Source organism: Botrytis cinerea, chromosome 1 (genome assembly GCF_000143535.2).
Source record: "Botrytis cinerea B05.10 chromosome 1, complete sequence".
NCBI lineage: Eukaryota > Fungi > Ascomycota > Leotiomycetes > Helotiales > Sclerotiniaceae > Botrytis > Botrytis cinerea.
In genome coordinates this window covers 2,725,802-2,746,703 of record NC_037310.1, presented here as the reverse complement: position 1 = coordinate 2,746,703, position 20,902 = coordinate 2,725,802, and the positions used below count along the sequence as shown (strand labels likewise).

Here is a 20,902-nt window from a genome sequence, read left to right as displayed (position 1 = left end):
ATACGTTATCCAACCGTCCTCAGCAATAATGCTACAGCCTTATGATTTTGTTACAGTTAGATTAATAACTAATTGATTTACAAATCTATTTCAATTCTACTCCTATGTATAATATGGTCCCGCACTATTGAAACCTAGCAATACATAAACGTGTATTTATCGTCGCGCGAAAGTCTACAATCCACTCCGTGCTCACTTCGGTGAAAGTGATGGCTCCAGATCTGAACTCAGTACCTCTATCTCCAAGACCTCAGGAGGTTATAGCATCTCCACGTCTTACATCTCGTACTCCTTCCCGACGCACTTCCCAAGCAATGGCTTCCCCAAATAATCTATCTACTTCTCCCTTAAACATCCTTCCTTCGAACCAAAGTACTATCGCTGCAGCTTCACCTCCTTTGATGTCGCCTTCCAACAATATTTTGACATCTGCAACTGGCACAATTCCTTCAGGAGATAATACCGGCGTAGGAATGGGACCTGGACCGTTAAGACACCCAAGGCCTTTGACGGCTGCCGACTTACATCTACAACTGGAGAAGGAACAAGAAGCTGTCGTATGTACATTCTGACAGTTTGTCAAATGTCTAGTAATCTTTCAGACAATGAAAGCTTTATATTCTGGTCATATATACTAATCTTTATGGTGCTATGATAGGTAAATCGATTAACCCGCGAACTGAGCATGCTTCGTGCTGCTCAAAATGCCTCCGTCGTCTCAAATGCCTCGTCCACTTCCGCAGGCCATCCAGATGGGTTAGACAACTCAAATCATCTCCTATCCGGACCCAATCACCCTATTCCTTCACACCGTCGCCATCACCGCACTTCTTCCAGCACTTCCACCCGAAGCGTTACTGCCACAGCAGGTAGTATCAGCACGGCCAGTGGAATCGCAGCTCCTGCCGCTCGACGCGTCGATTCACTGCCTCAAGCTATCTCCCTCAGTCGCCAAAACTCCACAGGTATTCACAGATCCGGAGCTAGTAGTCCCGCACCATTGAGCGGCAGTTTTGGACATGCAGACCAGTTCTCGCATTTTTATCACCAACAACGACCTAGTATGCTACCACATCGTGATTATTCATCGGGCAATGTACCAACAATCGGTAGTACTGCGGGTGAAGTTGGCAGTGCGACAAGCGTGCCAACAACAGCAAGATATGAGGAGGCAGCTCTTCAAAGACAGGAATTAGAAAATGTGAAGAGAGAGAATGAGGCGTTGAAGAAGAAGATTAGAGAGTTGGAGAGAACGTTAAGGGATAGAAGGCAAAGTGATGCAAGCTTGAACAGGCCAAGAAGTGAGAGTGTTAGTACGACGGCCAGTGTGAGCATTGGAAGAGGTAGGGATAACTTGAGGAATAAGGATGCGGAGGAAGATGAGAGCGTTAGGGTTGGGGAGAGTGCCAGAAGTGGTGGATTGAGATGAGTGGGTATGGGTTGGTTCTTGACAATCTGATTTTTGGGAGTTCGTGAAGGTTTCATTTTCAGTGATTACTACAAATTTTTTGACTTGGCTCGAGGGATAGGAGAAAAATATGGCGTAGGAGTAGGTTTTCCTACATGGTCTGATCTAGTTTGCGTATTACAGGGAAATATGGGAAATCTCAGAAACAAGCCTAGGTATAACTTCTTAAAATGAAATTACCTCTTTATTTAAATAGCGTTTATTATTGCCTGCCCTTTTTGGATGCTGGCACATTCATTGACCCGCATGACTATTTGTACTTTAAATGTTTCCAAAAGATCTTTCGTTGTAGTGTCAACTAGATTAGATTCAACACTGACTATAAAATATTTAGCCCCAAAAATGGAACTTGTAGTCAAACCCAAAGAGTACCCCGACCACTATTTATATGAACACGAACCCAGTAACAAAAGTCGCGTGATTGGAGAGGGGGAAGAAAGCTATGGATGCTATTTCAGCTACGAAATCGAGGCGGCGTTTGGGGGAAAAGGGGGGGGTGCTAAAATTGATGGTTTGTCAAGGGTTAGTTGACGAGCAACGATGTAGCCGATGGCGGATGTTGCGCCTGTGAAGAGCCAATATCTTGGAAAAAGTTGTAGAAAAGGGGCTTTTGGTTTGGTAAGGAGGTATCATGCGAACGTAGTCATGAAAGCTACTCTATTGGCAGCATGATCAGCTTAGGCGGCCAAAATGCAGTGTACTTTTCTCAATCTGTTGAGTCCAAATGATCTTTCTCTTGCATCGCTACCACCGCTCAAGTGCTGGGTCGTTGTCCTGTGGTTGCCACAGCCAACAATGCTGGCTCGTCTAATAAGGCGACGATACAGATGACTTGATCCACTCGGATTTTGTAGCTATTGATGCTATGCTTTTCGTGGACATGATCACAGATGTCCAAAGTGCCGTTACCCCCTATTTGGCTGAGAAACTTGAATCCAATAACGAAAGACTACCATTCCGAATTGCAGAGATGCTGAAAATGTAGAGTTTTTGCAGGAAACAAAAATAATATCGTTCCAATCAAGAAAAGAGGAAATGTTTGGCTGTGATAGTCAGCACAACACATCTTATGATAGAAATGGCCTTGGCTACCGGCCAAGGCAGAGTTTTGGAGAAAATCATACAGACCACAAAGAATTGCTCGAGTGGAAAGGAAGATTCAAAGTATATGACTGCGCAGTAGTGTAGGAATATTGATGGTCAACCAGAATGACATCCACAGTGTCAAGCAAAAAAAAGGTTACGCACAGACACCAGCAGGGTGTACCTACGACCAAACCAATGGGAGAATGACGAAAGAGTCAATGCCCGCTTATTCTCAACAATGTCCAAACGAGGTGATTGTCCCAATTGTGCGAGACTGTTTTAACAAATTCGGCTCCTTCATACGGAAAACTGCGGAGTTTAATCTGATAAACATGTCCCTACGATTCGACGAATCAGCTCTTCTAAATCAAGTCCCTGTGTCTAAATCCATATCAGCCTTTTCACAAGGTCAGCATGGGCTGTGGGAAATCATTCTGCAGAAACCACCAAATCATGTCAAGGAAACTGTGCCAGTGTTTGCATCGGTGTGACCGGAAGCTCTGATAGTTTTATGTTCAGCATTATGATTGTCCATACGAGCGAGATGCCCGCGCCTCAGCAGCAAGTGCAAATGGGGTTGTATGATTTTTGAAGTTCATGATATATATACTGAACACAGCATGCCAGATGAACATCAAATTGTTCTTCGAATGAACTTCTCCCCTCTCTTTCGTACTCGGCTTCAATTTCATCCGCAAGTACATCCAAAGCATCTGTAAAGATCTGAACCTTTCCCTCTTTCCTCTTTCATACACAATACTAGTAACGGATTTTTCTAATATAAGTCTTCAGAAATGACCGGAAGTTGTGCTGGTGAGCTCCAAGTGTCCCTTTCTTTCATCTCCCACAAGTCCTGATTCAATTAGCCCTTAATACCCCTGATACAAAATGGAGCTTCTGTCCCAACATCGGCGCCGCCTACTTATTTACTATCCTATTCGGTCTCACCACTATCGCTCATCTTACTCAGGCTATCCTTCATAGAAGGGCATACTGCTGGGTCATTATAGTATCAGGAATAGCACAGACTCTTGCGTATATATTCAGAGTCATTAGTATTAAAAATCCTGCTAGTTTTGGAAATTATGCGGCTTGGTTTATTCTAATTCTGGTGAGCGACTCCCTCAATCAATATTGATCTACCAAACTAACATAGGCATCTAGATTGCACCACTTTTCACGAATGCCTTCGCCTATATGGTCATGGGAAGGATGATTTGGAACTATGTCATAGAAGCTAAAATATGGAAAATAACGGCATGGAGATTTGGACTCTACTTTGTGATTCTAGATGTGGCGTATGTCTAGTCAAATTCCTATAAGTTTCGATTTGGCACTAACATAGAGCGCAGAGCACTCCTTATTCAAATTTACGGAGCTGCAACCGCGGCCAGTGACAACGCAAGCGCAGACGAAACCTTACAGGGTTTGTGATCTCCACAGGTCGGGTTTGCTTGGGCTAACTGAGATTGCTCTAGGTCTTCATGTTTATATGGTTGGTGTTGGAATACAGCAATTCTTCATCTTCGTCTTCCTTTTCTTCGCCTTCAAGTTCCATCAAACACTTCGTAGCCAGTCCCGTCAAAACGTCTATACTTCACGACAAGCATGGTCCTTACTTTATGCCTTGTATGCAGTCATATTACTGATCACTGTAGGGGACACCCCTCTCCCAGCTTCTCAGAGATCTTTTCTAACACACATCACAGATCAGAATTATTTTCCGTCTTGTTGAATACTCCCAAGGCCTCAAAAGTAGCATTCCCAACCACGAAGCGTTCCAATACTCTCTCGACTCGGTCGCAATGCTTTTTGCTCTCGTTGTTCTTAACATCTTTCACCCTGGTCGCATCATGGCGGATTCAGACTCAAGCATTCCAGGGAGGAAAGCGAGGAAGAGCAAGACCTTTAGAACAAAGATGCAGAAGGTTGCAAATAGTGATATTGACGAGGTTCCAATGGTGTAATATTTGCAAGGTGTTATGAAAAACCGAAAATCTGAAGTCCGGAATGAATATTGTACAACTTATAAAGAGGATCGACGTTGGCTTTAGGGCTACATCGGAGCCTAGAGGTTGGGTCATTGAGAATCACAATTTGAGTTGGAGTTTTTTTTTTTTCATAATTAATCAATTGACATAATGCATTTTTGTAGTCACTGGGGTTCGTTTTAATACGTTATAAGAAGAATATCCACAGTAGCTACTCAAGGAGTGATAATGAATTGCTCCTAGAGCAGAGAGCTGGTTGAGATGTGCTTTGAACCTACCTTGGGTTGCGAATGGACGGTCCTATGCATTGTCTTACCATTTCATGTCTGTTAGCTTCGATAACAAATCAGAGAATCATTATTTTGAATCAAAATGAAAGTGACATATCCAGAAGCTTTTAATTTAATTAAAGGGGTCTCGTTACTCGGGCTTCGATGTGAATCAATATCATAACAAAAGATATTAACAAAATATGAGCAGGCGTTTCCAGTGTATGACATAAGCTACCTTCGATAGGGACTCGTCAAAATAACCGGCAAGTTTGCCAATTTTTCGGGTATCTTGGTGCTCAGTTAACGGGTGTGTTTATGGAACATTGCTAAGATTAATAGCATACATTAGAATGCTTCTATGAATATAGCTCTGAGAAATCACTTTTGTTATCGATTCTCCGCTGCATAACGTGGGAGTGTTACTCGATTACGATGCTATCTGCTAACTCTACTTGCTCTCCGCCTGGCCACTCCGCCAAAAGGTATCTCCAGGATTCGATTCCACGCTCCATCCTTACAGGGCTCAGACCCACTCACAGCCTCAAGTCACCTCACGTCAACTTTATTACTTCTCACAGATAACTATAAAGTTCGACATCATGCTGACTCTTACTATCTCTCGAGTTTGTGCTCAGGATCTTTCCAAAAAAAAATATCACAATAGCCAAATAAATCACCATGCCTAGAGTTGCTCCTGGTCAAAGGAAACGGGCCTATAGACCGAAGACAAAGTCGGGCTGTTCGACTTGTAAGTATGTATCTTCGATGCTATTTGGTATGTCATGTATCTAACCATTGTGTAGAAGTAAGAGATATCGATTTTCTCCCGTCTCAGTGTAGATGGAATATAAGGTTGACTGAAATTGCTACAGTTCGAAGAGTGAAATGTGACGAAGGACGACCATCATGTCAAAGATGTATATCCACCGGCCGAAAGTGTGACGGCTATGAGAAGAAGTCTAGTGACTCTCCTGCAAGCTCCGATTCCAGTTCCCACGATAATGAAACGAGCACTGTACTCACACAATCACCCTCGTCTTCCGTAATCCTTACATCTGATCGAGAGCGGCATGCTTTCCACTTCTTTATTAATATGACAGCTCCGATGATGGGCGGTTTTGGTAAGGAAAGCTGCTGGTCAGAAATGATTCCCCGAGCTGCACATCACGAGCCTTCCATTCGCCATGCAGTCGTTGCACTGGGTGCTCTGCATCACAGCAGAGAAAGAAGTTCTCGTTCTACTTCACCGAATAATCTGTTGTCTTCTGCTGAAGAACAGTTCCCCCTTTTAGAATACAATCGAGCCATCAAATGCTTGGTGGAACCGTTTTCAAAGAAGGAACGACAGGCTATGGATGTGTGTCTAATTAATTGCGTTTTATTTTCTGCTTTTGAGGTTAGTGCTTTTCTATCAGAGGCCGATGTATCAACGTTAATTTCCATGCATTGTAGATGATGCAAGGTAATTATGGCAATGGAGCTGCACATCAGCAAAGTGGAAGCAAAATACTTTGCGAGATCACCTACGATGAAAATTCTCAGAAACACTATCATGATTCGCTCAAGACTCCCAACAACCCATACCTACCGATGGTACTTCTTGAAGAATTATATCTGCGCTCGGATTTTGTTCTCACCCAAGTAAGTTTGAGACGTTCCCTTGCGGATGATATAAAGGCTCAGCATTGATAAGTCCCCCTAAAGATGATCAACAGTTTCGACCAATCCCTCTACAACAAGTTCAAAGGCTCTCACTTCACAACACATCCTCCAGCAATATTTACTTCTCTTCCACAGGCTCGCAACACCCTCCATTTCTTCTGGTCCCGTTTCCGAACCGATCTCAATAATCTCAACAGCCAACCCGACTCTCCGGAACTCGCCCAGCGTTTCCATAATTGGCAAATGGAAACCATTCAAATCACCCACAAATGGCTGTTCGCCTTCCAAGCCTTCATTCTCAAATACAGTGATACCTTTTCCGAGGTCGATAAAATAGGCGTTGCAATTTTACAACTGCAGAGCCATTCCGGATATGTGAATGCCCATGTATCGCGCGGCATCAAAGATAACCAAATGTTATGGGACCCGTTTCTATCCATTTTTGAGAAAATGACCATGTTGGGAGAAGAGGTCATTTCCAATCCTGCGTTTACCACAACCGTTTTTCAGATAGATATGGGTGTCATAGGCCCTCTCTATCAAGTTGTAGGCGCATGTCGCCACCCGATCGTAAGGAGGAAAGCAATTGCCTTATTGGAGCGCGTACCCAGTCTTCAAGAAGGAATTTGGAATGCTGATTTGACGGCAAGAGTTGCTAGGAAGGTAGTGGAACTCGAAGAGCATGGAATAAAAAATGTGAGGGAAGCGGCTGATATTCCAGATTGGGCGAGAATTAGTGATGTGGAACCTGAATTCGAAAGGGAGGCAAGACGAGCGACACTGACGTACAAAAGAAATTATAGAGCAGAGGGGCTTTTAGTTAGGAATACGTTCACAGAAACTTTTGAATGGTAGAGAGATATAAACAGAAGAATGGTCATTGGCGAGTTGATTTGAAACTGCAAACCAAAAATATAACTTTGCCCCAATATATTATAGATTGGAACATTTGTTCATATTTGACCGTCTTTCGCATGCAGTATCTACATAATGTCTCATATCCACGCAAGAAATGCTGACCAGGATACCCACATAATCTTTCCCACCCCCCAAAACGCCATGCTATGTATTTAATACAAAAGAGGGAAGAGTTTGCACATCCATTTATTCGCAGGAAAGATTCATTCAGGGTTCGTTCGACATCGTCCATCAGTTCGAGCTTATGTCGGGATATTGTCGTTCCTCGACCGTCTTGTCGTCCTCGAATTTATCCATCCTACACACCCATCAGCCCCGCACCTTATTGACAGTTATCACCGGTCCTTAAAAACCTTCGGTTTCCACCCTTTTTCCAATTCGGCCTCCCTCTCCACTGCTTCTGCCTTAACTCTCACTTCGCCCTCTAACCTCTCTCTCGCTCTCAGCACTTTACTCTGTAGATAGAAACTTCCTCCCTTCTTCGGATCGTTCGTGTCGAACAACTTCTTGAACCGCGACATCACATCTTCCATATCCATTTTTCCTTCTTTTGGTGGTTTGACATTGAGAATTTTGCAGGCCTCATCTAACGTGAGACCATTGGAGGAGAAAGTTGGACCACCCGAAGCAGAACCATTTTGTTGCGCTTTTTGGTATGCTGAGGAGGCTTTCGCTTGTTTCCAGGATTCGGTGACGGCGCGCCCGAGAACTCGTGAGCCAGTTATGACGACCTGGGTTATGATGCGATGGGCCTTCCATTGAGTCAGTTATGTGAGTTTCCCATTTGAACTGAAGAGTGGCATGGTTGTAAGAATTATACTTCGGAGATGTATGTGCAACTTTCAAGAAAATGCTTATTATGTACATACCATGATGATGAAACTGCGACTGTCAATAACAGACCCCAGACAATTAAAAAATGGATTATGGTGTGGAAAAGTCACTCAATGTTCAACAGAAGTCGAGAGATAATGTAAATATCTAGACTTTTTCCCGGAATAAACTTCCGCCATCGGCCGAATTAACAGGGATTCAAAGAAATCGACGAATGCCTAATAAGGCTAGTAACCGTCATCAGTCCTCCAGCTAGCTGGTACCCCAAAAAAGACACCTTAAGATACCTGCGCTACAAATAACCAAAACATTCACAAATGCTTCTCCTATTCCACATCGGCTCCCAAACTCTGTAGATCCTATACCAATCAACCTGCAACACATATTTAGAGCTTCTTATTTTTCCATCTTTTAAAAGATGTCGCAATTTTATTCCTCCCCTCCCCCCAATAACCCTTACGGCGCATCCAACACCGCAGCTCAAAACCTCCAATTCTACCCCTCAACATACGCTTCCGGTCCCGTCTCCGGTCACGCAACACCACAGGCAGCATATGGAGGATATGGCGTTCCTCCCGCTGCGCAAGCATACCCCGGTGCTGGAAGCGGCGGATTTGGCTTCCCAGGAAATGGACAATCGGGGGTTAGTGGGCGGATGGGAGAGAGTGGTGGACTGAGAACGGGGTGGTTAGCTGCTTTTGGAACTGAGGGCTATGATGGTGAACCGCCATTACTGGAAGAGTTGGGGGTGAATTTCGGTCATATTAGGAGTAAGGTATGATTATTCTTCCTATTCTCATTCGCTTCCCTCTGGGGTGTGCAGATACTGATTTGAATCCATAGACATTGGCAGTGCTGAATCCCCTTGCGCATATCGATCAACACATAATGGACGATTCTGATCTCGCGGGACCCATTCTCTTTTTCCTATTATTTGGAACCTTCCTCCTTTTTTCTGGAAAAGTACATTTCGGATACATATACGGGCTGGCGCTCCTCGGATCCTCTTCTCTCCACCTAATCCTCTCGCTCATGTCACCACCTCTCAACACCGACCCTAATTCTCAACAACCCGTCGGCCCCTCACATCTCTCTTCCACCCTCACATTTCCAAGAAGTGCTAGTGTGCTGGGCTATTGTTTGTTGCCATTGGTACTCACGAGCGTAGTGGGAATTATTATGCCAATGGATGGACTAGTTGGGTATGTGTTAACCACATTGGCGATTGTGTGGTGTACATATAGTAGCAGCGGAATGTTCTGTGCAGTCGGAAGAATGAAGGGGATGCGAGGATTAGTCGCTTATCCTCTAGCCTTATTCTACGTTGGCTTTGGAATCATGGGCATTTTCTCAAGCAGAGGGGTTGGGACATTAGGAAAGGTTGCGGGAGCATAATTACGCAGGAGGAATCGAAAGAAGATTTCTATATATCTAGAGGCGCGTGGGAGGGGAGTCGCAATTTACAAATGGCACGAGATGAAAGAGCTCAGTGGTAATTTATATGGTGTATGGAATGGTAGGGAACAGGTGGGTTAGGAGGATGGCAAGGAATGGGTTGGGTTCTGGGATCTGTACAATAGGTTCTTCTTTACTTGTACAGCACAACTCAAAGTATCCGTTTGAGGGATAAAAGCATTAAGGGTGAGTAGCCGAGGCGAAGAAATGAATAGACAAAGAACAAAAATATATTCCCTAAGAGTCCAGATCATGCGCAATTTCCTTCATGGAGATAATATCGCAAGAACAAAATGATTACAATTCACACACGCCATGGTATAATATCCCCTTAATTCTCCGTGAGAAATCCGAATTTCCCCTCCCAGATGCCTTTCCCAATTTCACGATTACTCCAAAACCCATACCGAAAGTCCGCCCACTATCCGTCTACTCCAGCCCCATCCTGGCATCATCACTAAGCCCCCAGTCTGTTGTTCTCGGCCTCGTGAAAGGCCGCTCATCGTCGCCTTCTGATTGTAGACTCATGCTACTATTCCTACTTCCCCTTTCCAACCTTTCCTTCCTCAGGCTACTTTTCTTGCTGCTAAGCCTCCCGCTTTTGTTGCTCCTTAAACTAGCATCATCAAGATCCGAATATTCTGGCGGGGGGCTCCTTGATCTGGAACCTGAGAATGATGAAAGTCGTGTGTGGGCAGAATTTGAATCTAGACTTGCAGATGCTTGGGTAGGGGTCGGCGAGGGCGTTATTTCCGTGCTCGAAGTTATTTCAACAAGCTCGGCGTCACGGTACCATTTCCTGCGACGGGTATATCTTCCCCATCCATCTTGGCCTCGGCGACCGTTTTGCCACTGTAGAATGTTAGCTTTACATGTAAAAGGCAAGTGAAAACAATATAATTGTACATACCTTGTTGTCATAATAGATCCACCCTGTTCCCCCGTCGCTCTCAGCTTTTGGTTTGGATCCACCTTCATCATATTCGGCAGCTCCTTCTACACGCCAGCGACTGCCGTCAACCCACCTCCATCTTGCGCCACCACCCTCTACATCTGGCAATTCAAAATCTTCCTTTGGAGTAACAGCATTCAAATGTTCGTCTGTCCATGCGGCCCTCTCATATGCAAACATCGATGTTGTCCACCCTAGCCCAACCCATCTACGTTGATTTTCATATAAAATGAATGTAAATTTTACCCCTGGTGCTTCTGGTCTTCTCTTTATCGCTGCGTTCGCTGCTAACGATGCATCGGCATATGAAGATGTCGTACGAGGTGGCAAAGGAGGCTTATAATTGGCTCCATTTGTATTTGGTGAAAGCTCATCTGTTAAATGCAGACCAGTCAAAGCAGTACATATGCGACGAACGAGAGATGATCTCCATAGTATCGTTCTTGCTATTCGATTCGGACGCGAATGCCAAGTCAAGAAAATTGTCCCCGTTACCAAAACAATACGTTTCGTAGTGATGACCTGTAAAGGAGGTAAAGTAAGAATGATCCATACGGGTGTGATAAGAAGAATTCGTATTAAAAGAGTTGTGAGTGCCGGACGAGTTGTGGCAGAAGTCGCGGTTCGCTGAGTCGATAGGAAATCCGTCAGTTGTAGAAGAGGATCCAAAAGCACGTTGCATCTCGAGGTAAATATTTTCAAGGTTTCCACAATCTCGTCCAGAGTTTTCTGATGCTTAGTATTCGTGATTTCGGAGTCGACCCTTTTGTGAGCCTTCTTCTGTTTCTCTCCTGTCCAGCTTGTTGACGATAAGGGGGAATAACGTCTTGAGTACATGCCTAGTATTAAACCAATAACCACTACCAACGGTCCAGCAAATCGCATTACAACATCTCCATATAGTACAAACGCCCAAAAACTAGCGACGAGCAAGAAGCTCTCCCAAGGATCTCCACTTGTCCATGTTATCAACCCTACAAGTTTATTGAGAGGCAGTAGAAAAGGATGTGAATATGCCAAAGCTCTTGTAATCTGCGGAGGAGTCGCTAGTAATAAGGGGGACTTGTGATGAACCAGTATAGTTGATCTCTGTTTGTTCGCGGAAGAGGCATGTGATAGAGTGACTGGAGAAAATGCAGCTATTGTCGGAGGGTTCGGATCAATAGGAGTTGTTAAGGATCCGCCATGGTCATCTTTCCTTAAACTTGGAGTACCGGACATTTGATCCAACCAAGGAGTATCCTATTGATCTGGTTAGATGTGGAATTCTGAAGTTCTGGAGACATCAAGATCTCAAGATCTCGAAAAGCGAATTGTTGGGAGAAGGCTAAGCATGGGGCGTGGGTGACATACGAACGCAGCCATTTATTTACAACGTCATTTCTATTACCAGGCTATACAAGGGGAAGGAAATGCTGGAGGAAGATCAACGGGCTGCGTTGGAACTTCCCAGAAAGGAAATAGTGATTCGATAAATGGGAGGATTTACGACAGGACACAGGACAATAGAGAGAAGAGATTTGGAGGAAGTAGAAGTAGAGCAGAAATTTATCAACGACCGGGGACTTATTATATATACACTTGAACAATGGAAGGAATGAAAAGCGCTCTACTCGGCTCGAAATCTGGGGTACGGTGCAATCACATGTCACAGCTTTACCACCTGAATGATCAATGTGTGAATGAACATCAATACGGACTATCAATCAATCGGCCGCACGAATGCAGCTTTTTGCCCGCTGGACGTCACTAGCATCGTATGGTGAGGTATTGATGAGGGCCGATGTGCGAGGATGGTGTAGAAGAAAGAGGAGAGGACTTTCAAGTCACATATACAGACAGACTATGCTGCTCATTGGATTCTATGTGAATTCCATTTCCTATGTACGCGCACATGCTGAAGCAATCATCAGTCCAACAATGCCGGTACTGTGGATAGGAGGTACATCGGGAGTTTCACCACTTCTGCTGCGTGTTCATCACTGGTGCGTGCTGTCTTGGCCTGCGCTGACTCGGCGGGACGGATGGCTCACTGATGGCTGTGGTGGCTGTGGTGGCTGTCATATGCTGCTTACCCAATCCGTCCCCTGCCCCCCGCACCGACCCGCACCGCCTTTGGATCCGGCAAGGCAGAGTGCCGTACAGCTGATTGGCCGGATGGCCCTATGCTAACAATTTAACCGATCAATAGTCAAAAAATAACAATAAGACAATGACGCTCCAGCCCATCTCACAGGAAACTTTTTCCATCAGTCAATTTGACCCTCAACCTCAACCTTGACATTTTGCGAAATATTATTGGAAAATGTCGCGTCAACCGCCCCTTCCCAATGGCCTTCCACCTCGACCTTCTGGAACGTTCTGGGAAAGAGATAGAGATGAGAGAAACAACAATTATCACACGCCCGACAGAAATCGTCGCGACATGGGTCGTGATTCTTATCGCCCTGCTCCCCCTCCTCAATACGATAGTTATGCTCCCCACTCTGCAAACCGCGATCGCGATATGTATCAATTTGGTGGTCACAATCCTCCTCCACCAGCCTATGGAAATTATGCTCCTGGTGTACAACCTCCCCGTCGTCCTTCTGGAGCTGGAGATCCTTACCGTATGAATGATGGGTATCGCGCTCCACCCCCGGCTCCCAGCTTCGATTTCCGTTACGATGCTCCACAGTCTATCAATTTCGAAAACTCCGATAGATTTCAATCCCATGGGCAAGGTCGCAATAATAACTCTGGCGGCAACAGAGATAGAAATGATGATCATCTTCGTCGTCGTCGCGAAAAAGATCGACGCGACAACACTCGAGGACGTGGCGGCTATCGCGGTCGAGGCGGTCCAAGATTGGCAGCAGATCGAGTTTTTTTGAAGGGAAAACGCTCACCTACTCCTGAACTCATGCCAGGTATGAATGAAGATGCCTCTGCTGATGTTAAATACAGAGATGTCGGCGACTTATCTGATAGTGACGAAGCTGAGATGGACATGTCGGATGATGACGATAATGACGACCAACCCAAGAAGAAGATTGCTCGAACTGGTTCAAAGGCTGCAGATGGCGACAGTGTTCCCAAATGGTCAAATCCCGATCCATACACGGCCCTTCCACCACCAGGCGAATCCGACCGAAAGAAGAAGGATGTCGTTAAACTTATTAGGAAGGCTCGTGTCGCAACTGGTCAAGAAGGCGCTACTAAAGTCGATGCTGGTCAGGACGACTTCATTTCTTTCGACCTCGATGCGCCAGCAAGTATTGATAGTGAAGAGGATGAGTACGAGCCTCAACCCTTCGCGCAATCCGAACCCAGTTCAGCCAAATCTTTCAGTCACCTCGAAAACATTCGAAAGTTTGACATGCCTCAGCAATCACAAGATACTGTAACTCAATCAGCTAGCATCAATAGCGTGCCCATGGATGTCCAAACCCCTCAGCGAGCATCTAAGCCACTAGATTTATCAACCGATCCCGCTCTGGGTAGCAGAAAGCGTACCGCTAACGATGTGATCAAGCCTCCACCACTTGTGAATAAGCTGATTCCTGGCAAACCTCCCAAGTCTAGTGGAACTCTTCTTAGAGAGTGGCGTGCTGGACCTGGTGTGAATGATGTCCCTTGGCTTCAAGACCATTCCGATACCTCTAATATGGGACTTTGGTAAGTGGCGAATCTATCAACAAGAGACGTTTCAAAACTAATACTATTTTTAAGGCTACACAAAGAGATAATGGACTTTTACTACCATGTAAAACCTCGCAAGTTTGAAGAAGTAATTAGACAGAAGTTGCTTGTTGACTTGAGGAACAACTTTCGCAGATATTATCCCGATGCTGATATCTTACCTTTCGGCTCTTTCCCTGCCGGTCTCTATCTGCCTACCGCTGACATGGATGTTGTAATGGTATCCGATGAGTTCATGGATGGTGGATGGCCTAAATACAGCAGCAAAAGTCATATCTGGCGAGTCAAGAGCAACATTGAAAGGGATCGTCTTAATACTGGTAGAATTGACGTGATCACCAGTGCTAAAGTGCCACTTGCCAAATGGGTCGATGCTATTACTGGCCTAAAGGTTGATATGTCTTTTGAAAACGACACAGGCCTCATTGCAAACAAGACTTTTCAAGAGTGGAAGGCTCAGTTTCCTGCGATGCCTATATTGGTTACCATTATTAAGCATTTATTGGCGATGAGAGGTCTCAACGAGCCAGTCAATGGTGGCATTGGAGGCTTTTCTGTTACCTGTCTTGTTGTAAGTCTTCTACAGAACTTGCCACAGGTCAAGAGTGGAACCATGGTACCAGAACATAATCTCGGCGAGATCTTGATGGAATTCCTAGACTTGTATGGCAACGAGTTCAACACGCGTACCACTGCCATTTCTGTCAACCCACCTAAACTTTTCCCAAAAGTAAGTACTCTTCTCGATCAATTTTGCCATGATACTAATCGATTACTAGTCTACAGCTCCTCGCGGCCTTTACAGAGATTTTGATAGCCCGAAATTTTCCATAATCGACCCCAACAGATCGGACAATGATATCTCAGGTGGTTCAAAAAACACCCCTGCAATTCAAGAATGCTTTTCTGCTGCATATTCTGCTTTGCAGCAGAGTATGAACACATTGCAACACGCTGACCTCAAAACTCGTCAAAATCAAAGTCTTCTTAGGTGTATCATTGGCGGGAACTATGAAAGCTTCCAGCTTCAAAGAGACCACCTTGCTCACCTACATGAACAAATAGTTGGTCCGATTGAAGATGAGCAGTTATGAGTTCACATAATGTTCAGGCCCAGAGCCGTGTAACACTTAATTCATTTCTCGGCACATTTTTCAGATCGCTGATTATGCAGTACAAAGGGGTGGTTATTTTATTATCAAGGAGTATGGATAAAGTCGATCAAGATACCCAATTGGCGTTCAATGCACGAAATGTCATTGACTTGTAAAATAGCTTTGCAGATTTCATTGCTTTCTTTTTTGTCTTTATTTTGGCAGACTTGAGTTGGACCGGGTTCGATGACTGTCTCAACTGACCACTGACCTTAACCTAGATGATCGACACGAAGTCAAAGTCAAATGCCATGGATCTTCAATGACAAACAGACGAGGCGCTATCGATCTCTACAAACATGATACGAATACATTACATTGCGCGCAAATACAAATTTATTATTCTTTTATGCTGTCCCAAAACAATACTGATTCCAACTAAACAAACTCACTACTAGTGTGATATACTGATATACTTTTTAGGGATTCCCTTTCAACCTATCAGGTAAGAAGGATGAAATACGAGATCATAATCTAGTCGGCGATCTTGATCGAACTCTTCTTGGGCAAGTCAAGATCGCGCAGCGGCTTGGATTCTTCTTTTTCGACAACCCTTTCTCACTGTGGTCGTGCTTTATGCGCGGCTATGGAGAGGAATCACAGGGTGGGAAGAAGCGCGAATGTGGGGAGGAAAGAGCGTAATGTCAAAGTCGTGGCTTGCAGTATTTGTGGCAATGGCGATTTGTCAACTCGACGGTTACATAACTATTGCGAGAGTGAGAAGGAAGCTGCGATCAATTGTTCCAGTTGAAATGGAAAATTAGGCTGGTGGGGGAGTTGGTGACGATGACGATTTCATTTTCGTTTTCGTTTTCGTTTTTGTTCGGCTTGCTATGCTATGCCATCCTAACGGGGATGTTTGATACGTACAAGACTGAGGTGCAAGGGGCAATACTATTAATATAACGCTGCTTTATTTTATGTTTCTACTTTAGTGACTTGATGGATGTTGGGACGCGGGGGTTTTGATTACTAGCTCCTTGAGTTGAGGAAATGGAAGATGGGGGTTGATTGATCTTTTTTTGCGGGGTAGGAGGGGCGGGCTTGATATATTCTTAGGGTTGTTTACAGTCTTGATGGGGTGGTGATCTTGAAGTAGTAAGTAGTATGTATTCTAGTCTTGGATGCATCTATGTTGTGTGTTTACTTGATATGATAGGTGATAGGTGATAGGTAATAGGTAATAGGTAATAGGGGGCGCTATGATTGTTATTTACTATGTACGAGAAATGGATTAAAAAGAGTTTTGCTAGGGGAGTGGAGTATAGATGTGATCTTGACTCCGTTCATATATAGAGTGTGTGAATCTTCATATATTGACTGTGGTTTCAAGCTGGGACAAGGGGGTGTCGAAGAACAATGGAAGAAAAGGAGTACGAGCAGATGCAAAGGAAAGAAGCAATTGATGTCTCATTGATGATACGTCACAGCATAGCATAGGAGTTTAAAACTGAAGTAGCTGAGAAGATTTGTATTTGCAGAGAAAAAGAAAAGAAGAAAACTAGATTGAGAACCAAATGAGTGAGGTGTACTTCTCAAATAAAGAAGTACATAAATAAACGCGAGAGAGAGAAAGAGAGACAAAGAAAGAAGGGAAGTATACAACAGAAATTGAATGCAATAACCGAAAGAAAGGGCAAGAGTAGAAAGAGCGCCTACTCGTCAACTAACTACCTTATAAATGATAGATCTAGGCGCATTCGAATGAACATTCGCAAACATGTGTATCCTTTGGCTCGCCCAACAAAGGGCCATCGAAACAAGCACAGTTATCGACCGTGTACGCTTTTCCATTAAAGCTCCAGCGAGGAACCTTAAAGCCCCTCTTCTCATCGAAGACATTTTGGAGAATCAGCGATTGGCTCCATTCCTGAGTGTCGATGAAGACGTTTTGGACGAGCCCGTTCTTAATGGCTCCGATGGCGGTACAGGTGTTTGAGTAAACGGTTGCGCGGGCGTAAGCAACGAGGTTGTTGGGGTTGGATAGATCGTTGTTGACGGCCATGGTGTTGGTGTTCCAGTTGAGTATACACATTTTAGGGTCTAGTTGCTTGATGCACATAGGGGTGAGGGTGTTGGGATTTGTGGAGATGACAGCTGGAGCTGGGAGACCAAGTGCTGGGGAAAGCACGGCTAAGATTGGGAGGTAGTTGATGAGTTGCATTGTGGTAGGTTTAGTGGTGAGCTGCTTTTGTAGTTTGGAATAGTTCGTAGAACACGGAGTTTTGAAGTATGTGTATAAATTTGAAACTTTTGCTTCGGTGGAATCAGAAACTTTGTTGCTAGGTCGAGCTGTCATATATACTCATAGTATCAACAAAGACACAACGCCTTGTCAAAAGAATCTTCCCTTTCTCGATGGTACAAAGCATCAAAAGTTCTATAAATGAACATTGTTAGTGCATAAAGCCGAAGGGCAAGCTTCACAGGTTGTTTTTGAAAGTCGAAGAGATTCTAAACAGAAGACAAAGAGGGACAAAGGTCGATGAACAAATCTAGTTCGATTGTCTAAAAGTAGAGTAGTCCTATGATGCATACTCGAGATTCCAATCTTCCTAATTTGCTGTGTAGATTGTTCACAATTCAGCGTAGTGTGCAATTTAAGATAACAAAGATGGGCCGTTGAGACCGTGAACGAAAGCCTTGGGTATCGAATTACACTTTATTCGTTTTTGACAACTAATCGTCTCAGGCCCATCAGACCTATCCAAACCGCTTCCTCGGTTCTAATAGTTCGACTCCCCTGACCAGGACACACATTTATCCATCTATCGAAGACATCTTTTGCCTCTACAACTCCCAATTTCTGTAGTTCTTCGTCATTCTTCACAGCCACTTCTAGGCCTGCAACGCCGCCAAAGACGACTAGCAGGTGCTTAAACTTCCCTACTTTTTGTTCCTCATCATCATATAGATCTTGGACATCAACGCCTCGCTCGGAGGTTGCAATAGTCATATCATAACCTCCATCATATCCACATTCTGTGAACACGTCGCTTAGACAGCCTGCTCTCCTAACATTCCATCCCCAATAGTAGCCACCCTCTTCTCTTGGCTCTTCTGGGCTCACAGCTTCTGCTGGAATAATTTCGCAAGATTTATCTTTTGCAGCCTTCTCCCCCTCCACGCTAAATTTTAGAGTAACTCTATTATTTGCTGGTATCTGCTCCACCACTGTGACTGGTATTCTTAATCCTGCTTCCACAAATGTTCCATGTTCATCTGCGCCAGGTAATGTAGTACCTTCTCTATACATACACCATTCGTCTGCCCTCAAGTGATGTGGTAAGTCTATACTAGGCAATGCGCCTGCCGTCCTTAGATTCTCATGAATTGGAAATAGATGTTTTCGTAAATTTGGAGGTGTTTCTAGGAAGCTGAGTAGATGGGTAAGGAAATGATCGGGATCTGACTTTGCCGTGTACTCGTCTTCCAGGGGCGGCTTCTGCTGCGAATTATGGGATTGAGTGGGTGGATGTTTAGGTTTCTTCGCAGGACGAGCATTGCCATCGTCAAAAACAATGACTTCGTCGACGCAGAAAACTGCGAGGGCGCGGGCAATTTGGCCCGCCATAGATGTTTTTAGATCATGGCTTTGCGCGCTGAAAAAGTCAGCATGATTTTGTCATTGTTATTTGAAGAGGTAAAATACTTGGCAATAATACTTCCTGGTAAAGCTACACTAACTGTCCAATCTCTACCTTTCTTGGGTTGAAATACAGCTGTAGGTTTAGATGTATCAACCGCATCAGGAGCGGTCACTTTGCCGTTAGATGTTTGTCCATTGGCAGTGGAATTAGCATTCGCAGTGGCATTGGCGGCTTCAGCCTGGCGCTTCCGCTTCTGATGTTGGATGCGTAAGTATTCATTTACCAATCGGTGAATTCAAATCAAACGTACCTTTGCGTTTGTCTCTCCTCTACCCATTTTTGTAAATAATTTGGGAACTTTGGATTTCTTTCCAAAATATATATGGAGGCGGTCAAAGGTTATCCCGATAAAGCGGCAGAATCTGATAGTCCAAGCGCCCGATAAAGAAGCAGACCAGACCAGATCTCCACTTGAAGCTTTCATAAGCTTAATCTGTAAGCAAGCAAGCAACAAGACATACATTCTGACGACCCAACTTACTTGACATTTCAGAACTTGCAAGATATTCATATAATTCAATAAAAATGGCGGTACATATCGAATCTTCTATGCAGTTTAGCAAATTGCTGGGCTCATCAACTATAGTTGTTTCCGATTGTAATCTGACTTCCTTCAATACAATGGATGCATATCACTAACAATCCATACAGTTTATGCGGACTGGTGCGGACCCTGCAAAGCCATCGCTCCAACCTATGAATCTTTAGCTACCAAGCACTCGAAGCCAAATCGTGTTACATTTACGAAAGTTAATGTAGACAATCAGCAGTCCATAGCTCAGCGATATGGAGTTAGAGCGTAAGCAAGGCCCTTCGATACTTACTGGAGCTTGTTCTCATAACCCTACTAGTATGCCAACCTTCCTCATCTTTCGATCCGGCGCTGTCATCGAAACCATTCAAGGCGCAGATGTTCGTAAGCTCACGACCGCCATCGAGAACGCTGTGAAACTTGCTGGTGCACCAAAGCCATCCTTTTCCAGCCCAGGACAAACACTGGGCGGATCTGCCCCTACGCGCTCCACGATAACCAGACAATTCAGTTTTGATAGGCTACTCCACGATATTATTGCATTTTTCGGACTCTACCTCTATTCCCTGTTCTCATTTGATGCATATACTGCAGCAGAGAACTCGCCATTCAACATTCACAAGGTCCCTGCTGCACCGGCGGCAAAAACGCCCGGTGGAAGAACTGGAGCATCTACTCAGGTCGGAAAGAAACTAGGGACTATCGCTGATATAGCGGGCAAAGACTGAATGACATGCGTGGAGTTTACTAGGCGCTATTTGGGTGTCGTAACTTTTTGTATTATCTTTCTGCCCGAACTCCCTCGTGGCTATTCTCGGTGCAATCACAATAATTGAACAAAAATATACTGAAAAATGATATCCTGCCAGTTTCTTTTTTCTTGCTAGGCAACCTTACTATTACATATGTTTGATTTTCTCAGACATATGCTTATTCTGTATCTTGTCGCTGTTACGTTAATAGCCGACGGGATGAATAGGACCGATCTTCTTATTCTCTCGGTGATAAAATGCTGTGTTACATGAAGATATATCCTGTTACTCTATTCAATCTCGGCCCTAAAGGTATTACAACCTAACTCCATGGGCAGTGGAGACTCGCGATGGTAAGGCACCTGATGTAGGCAGGCTAAAATGTTGCGTAGTCCTTCTTGGAAGGATTGGTCTCCTCGCCGAGGCGATAGGGGTACGTACTTGAGAATAGTTTACCACATGTTTCAACAACATCAAGAACAAGAACAGTATCAA

General features: G+C 44.4%; 10 protein-coding genes across 12 annotated transcripts, besides 2 other annotated features; 6 read left to right on the top strand and 4 right to left on the bottom strand.

Annotated features, from left to right (window-relative positions):
* The first annotated feature begins 30 nt into the window (after positions 1–30).
* BCIN_01g07860 (hypothetical protein) lies at positions 31–1,807 on the top strand. The gene is made up of 2 exons (XM_001561019.2): positions 31–557; positions 659–1,807. The coding sequence occupies exons 1-2, from the start codon at positions 210–212 to the stop codon at positions 1,427–1,429; spliced, it is 1,119 nt and encodes a 372-aa protein (XP_001561069.2). The 5' UTR covers positions 31–209; the 3' UTR covers positions 1,430–1,807.
* Positions 1,808–3,232: 1,425 nt separating this feature from the next.
* Positions 3,233–4,902, top strand: BCIN_01g07850 (hypothetical protein). The gene is made up of 6 exons (XM_024690713.1): positions 3,233–3,367; positions 3,421–3,665; positions 3,719–3,852; positions 3,907–3,980; positions 4,033–4,208; positions 4,264–4,902. Exons 1-6 carry the CDS (start codon positions 3,349–3,351, stop codon positions 4,519–4,521), a joined length of 906 nt encoding a protein of 301 aa, XP_024546482.1. The 5' UTR covers positions 3,233–3,348; the 3' UTR covers positions 4,522–4,902.
* Positions 4,903–5,406: 504 nt separating this feature from the next.
* Positions 5,407–7,407, top strand: BCIN_01g07840 (hypothetical protein). The gene is made up of 4 exons (XM_024690712.1): positions 5,407–5,565; positions 5,690–6,213; positions 6,270–6,458; positions 6,522–7,407. The coding sequence occupies exons 1-4, from the start codon at positions 5,496–5,498 to the stop codon at positions 7,332–7,334; spliced, it is 1,596 nt and encodes a 531-aa protein (XP_024546481.1). The 5' UTR covers positions 5,407–5,495; the 3' UTR covers positions 7,335–7,407.
* Positions 5,496–5,565: a sequence feature (Short protein (BCIN_01g07840, ATZ46125.1) was converted to a misc_feature.).
* Positions 5,621–5,622: a sequence feature (Short protein (BCIN_01g07840, ATZ46125.1) was converted to a misc_feature.).
* A 6-nt stretch (positions 7,408–7,413) lies between the features above and the next one.
* Positions 7,414–8,411, bottom strand: Bcpam16. Of its 2 annotated transcripts, XM_024690711.1 has the most exons (3): positions 8,267–8,411; positions 7,751–8,149; positions 7,414–7,695 (listed from the first exon to the last, which is right to left on the bottom strand). In XM_024690711.1, the coding sequence occupies exons 1-3, from the start codon at positions 8,267–8,269 to the stop codon at positions 7,687–7,689; spliced, it is 411 nt and encodes a 136-aa protein (XP_024546479.1). In that variant the 5' UTR covers positions 8,270–8,411; the 3' UTR covers positions 7,414–7,686. The 2 variants fall into 2 exon arrangements, with proteins under 2 accessions (XP_024546479.1, XP_024546480.1); XM_024690710.1 differs by having other exon boundaries at positions 7,414–8,149.
* Positions 8,412–8,503: 92 nt separating this feature from the next.
* Bcyip1 lies at positions 8,504–9,926 on the top strand. The gene is made up of 2 exons (XM_001561024.2): positions 8,504–9,006; positions 9,075–9,926. Exons 1-2 carry the CDS (start codon positions 8,650–8,652, stop codon positions 9,624–9,626), a joined length of 909 nt encoding a protein of 302 aa, XP_001561074.1. The 5' UTR covers positions 8,504–8,649; the 3' UTR covers positions 9,627–9,926.
* Positions 9,927–9,964: 38 nt separating this feature from the next.
* On the bottom strand, positions 9,965–12,290 carry BCIN_01g07810 (hypothetical protein). 2 transcript variants are annotated; one of them, XM_001561025.2, is made up of 3 exons: positions 11,992–12,290; positions 10,597–11,880; positions 9,965–10,538 (listed from the first exon to the last, which is right to left on the bottom strand). In XM_001561025.2, exons 1-3 carry the CDS (start codon positions 12,001–12,003, stop codon positions 10,116–10,118), a joined length of 1,719 nt encoding a protein of 572 aa, XP_001561075.1. In that variant the 5' UTR covers positions 12,004–12,290; the 3' UTR covers positions 9,965–10,115. The 2 variants fall into 2 exon arrangements, with proteins under 2 accessions (XP_001561075.1, XP_024546478.1); XM_024690709.1 differs by lacking the exon at positions 11,992–12,290 and having other exon boundaries at positions 10,597–11,991.
* A 583-nt stretch (positions 12,291–12,873) lies between these two features.
* Positions 12,874–15,858, top strand: BCIN_01g07800 (hypothetical protein). The gene is made up of 3 exons (XM_024690708.1): positions 12,874–14,295; positions 14,350–15,049; positions 15,099–15,858. The coding sequence occupies exons 1-3, from the start codon at positions 12,944–12,946 to the stop codon at positions 15,411–15,413; spliced, it is 2,367 nt and encodes a 788-aa protein (XP_024546477.1). The 5' UTR covers positions 12,874–12,943; the 3' UTR covers positions 15,414–15,858.
* Positions 15,859–17,071: 1,213 nt separating this feature from the next.
* On the bottom strand, positions 17,072–17,900 carry BCIN_01g07790 (hypothetical protein). Its single transcript, XM_024690707.1, has one exon. The coding sequence runs from the start codon at positions 17,770–17,772 to the stop codon at positions 17,164–17,166; it is 609 nt and encodes a 202-aa protein (XP_024546476.1). The 5' UTR covers positions 17,773–17,900; the 3' UTR covers positions 17,072–17,163.
* A 59-nt stretch (positions 17,901–17,959) lies between these two features.
* On the bottom strand, positions 17,960–19,436 carry BCIN_01g07780 (hypothetical protein). Its single transcript, XM_001561028.2, has 3 exons — positions 19,374–19,436; positions 19,126–19,316; positions 17,960–19,075 (listed from the first exon to the last, which is right to left on the bottom strand). The coding sequence occupies exons 1-3, from the start codon at positions 19,398–19,400 to the stop codon at positions 18,136–18,138; spliced, it is 1,158 nt and encodes a 385-aa protein (XP_001561078.1). The 5' UTR covers positions 19,401–19,436; the 3' UTR covers positions 17,960–18,135.
* A 122-nt stretch (positions 19,437–19,558) lies between these two features.
* On the top strand, positions 19,559–20,523 carry Bctrx2. Its single transcript, XM_024690706.1, has 3 exons — positions 19,559–19,721; positions 19,775–19,922; positions 19,975–20,523. Exons 1-3 carry the CDS (start codon positions 19,649–19,651, stop codon positions 20,381–20,383), a joined length of 630 nt encoding a protein of 209 aa, XP_024546475.1. The 5' UTR covers positions 19,559–19,648; the 3' UTR covers positions 20,384–20,523.
* Positions 20,524–20,902: the final 379 nt, after the last annotated feature.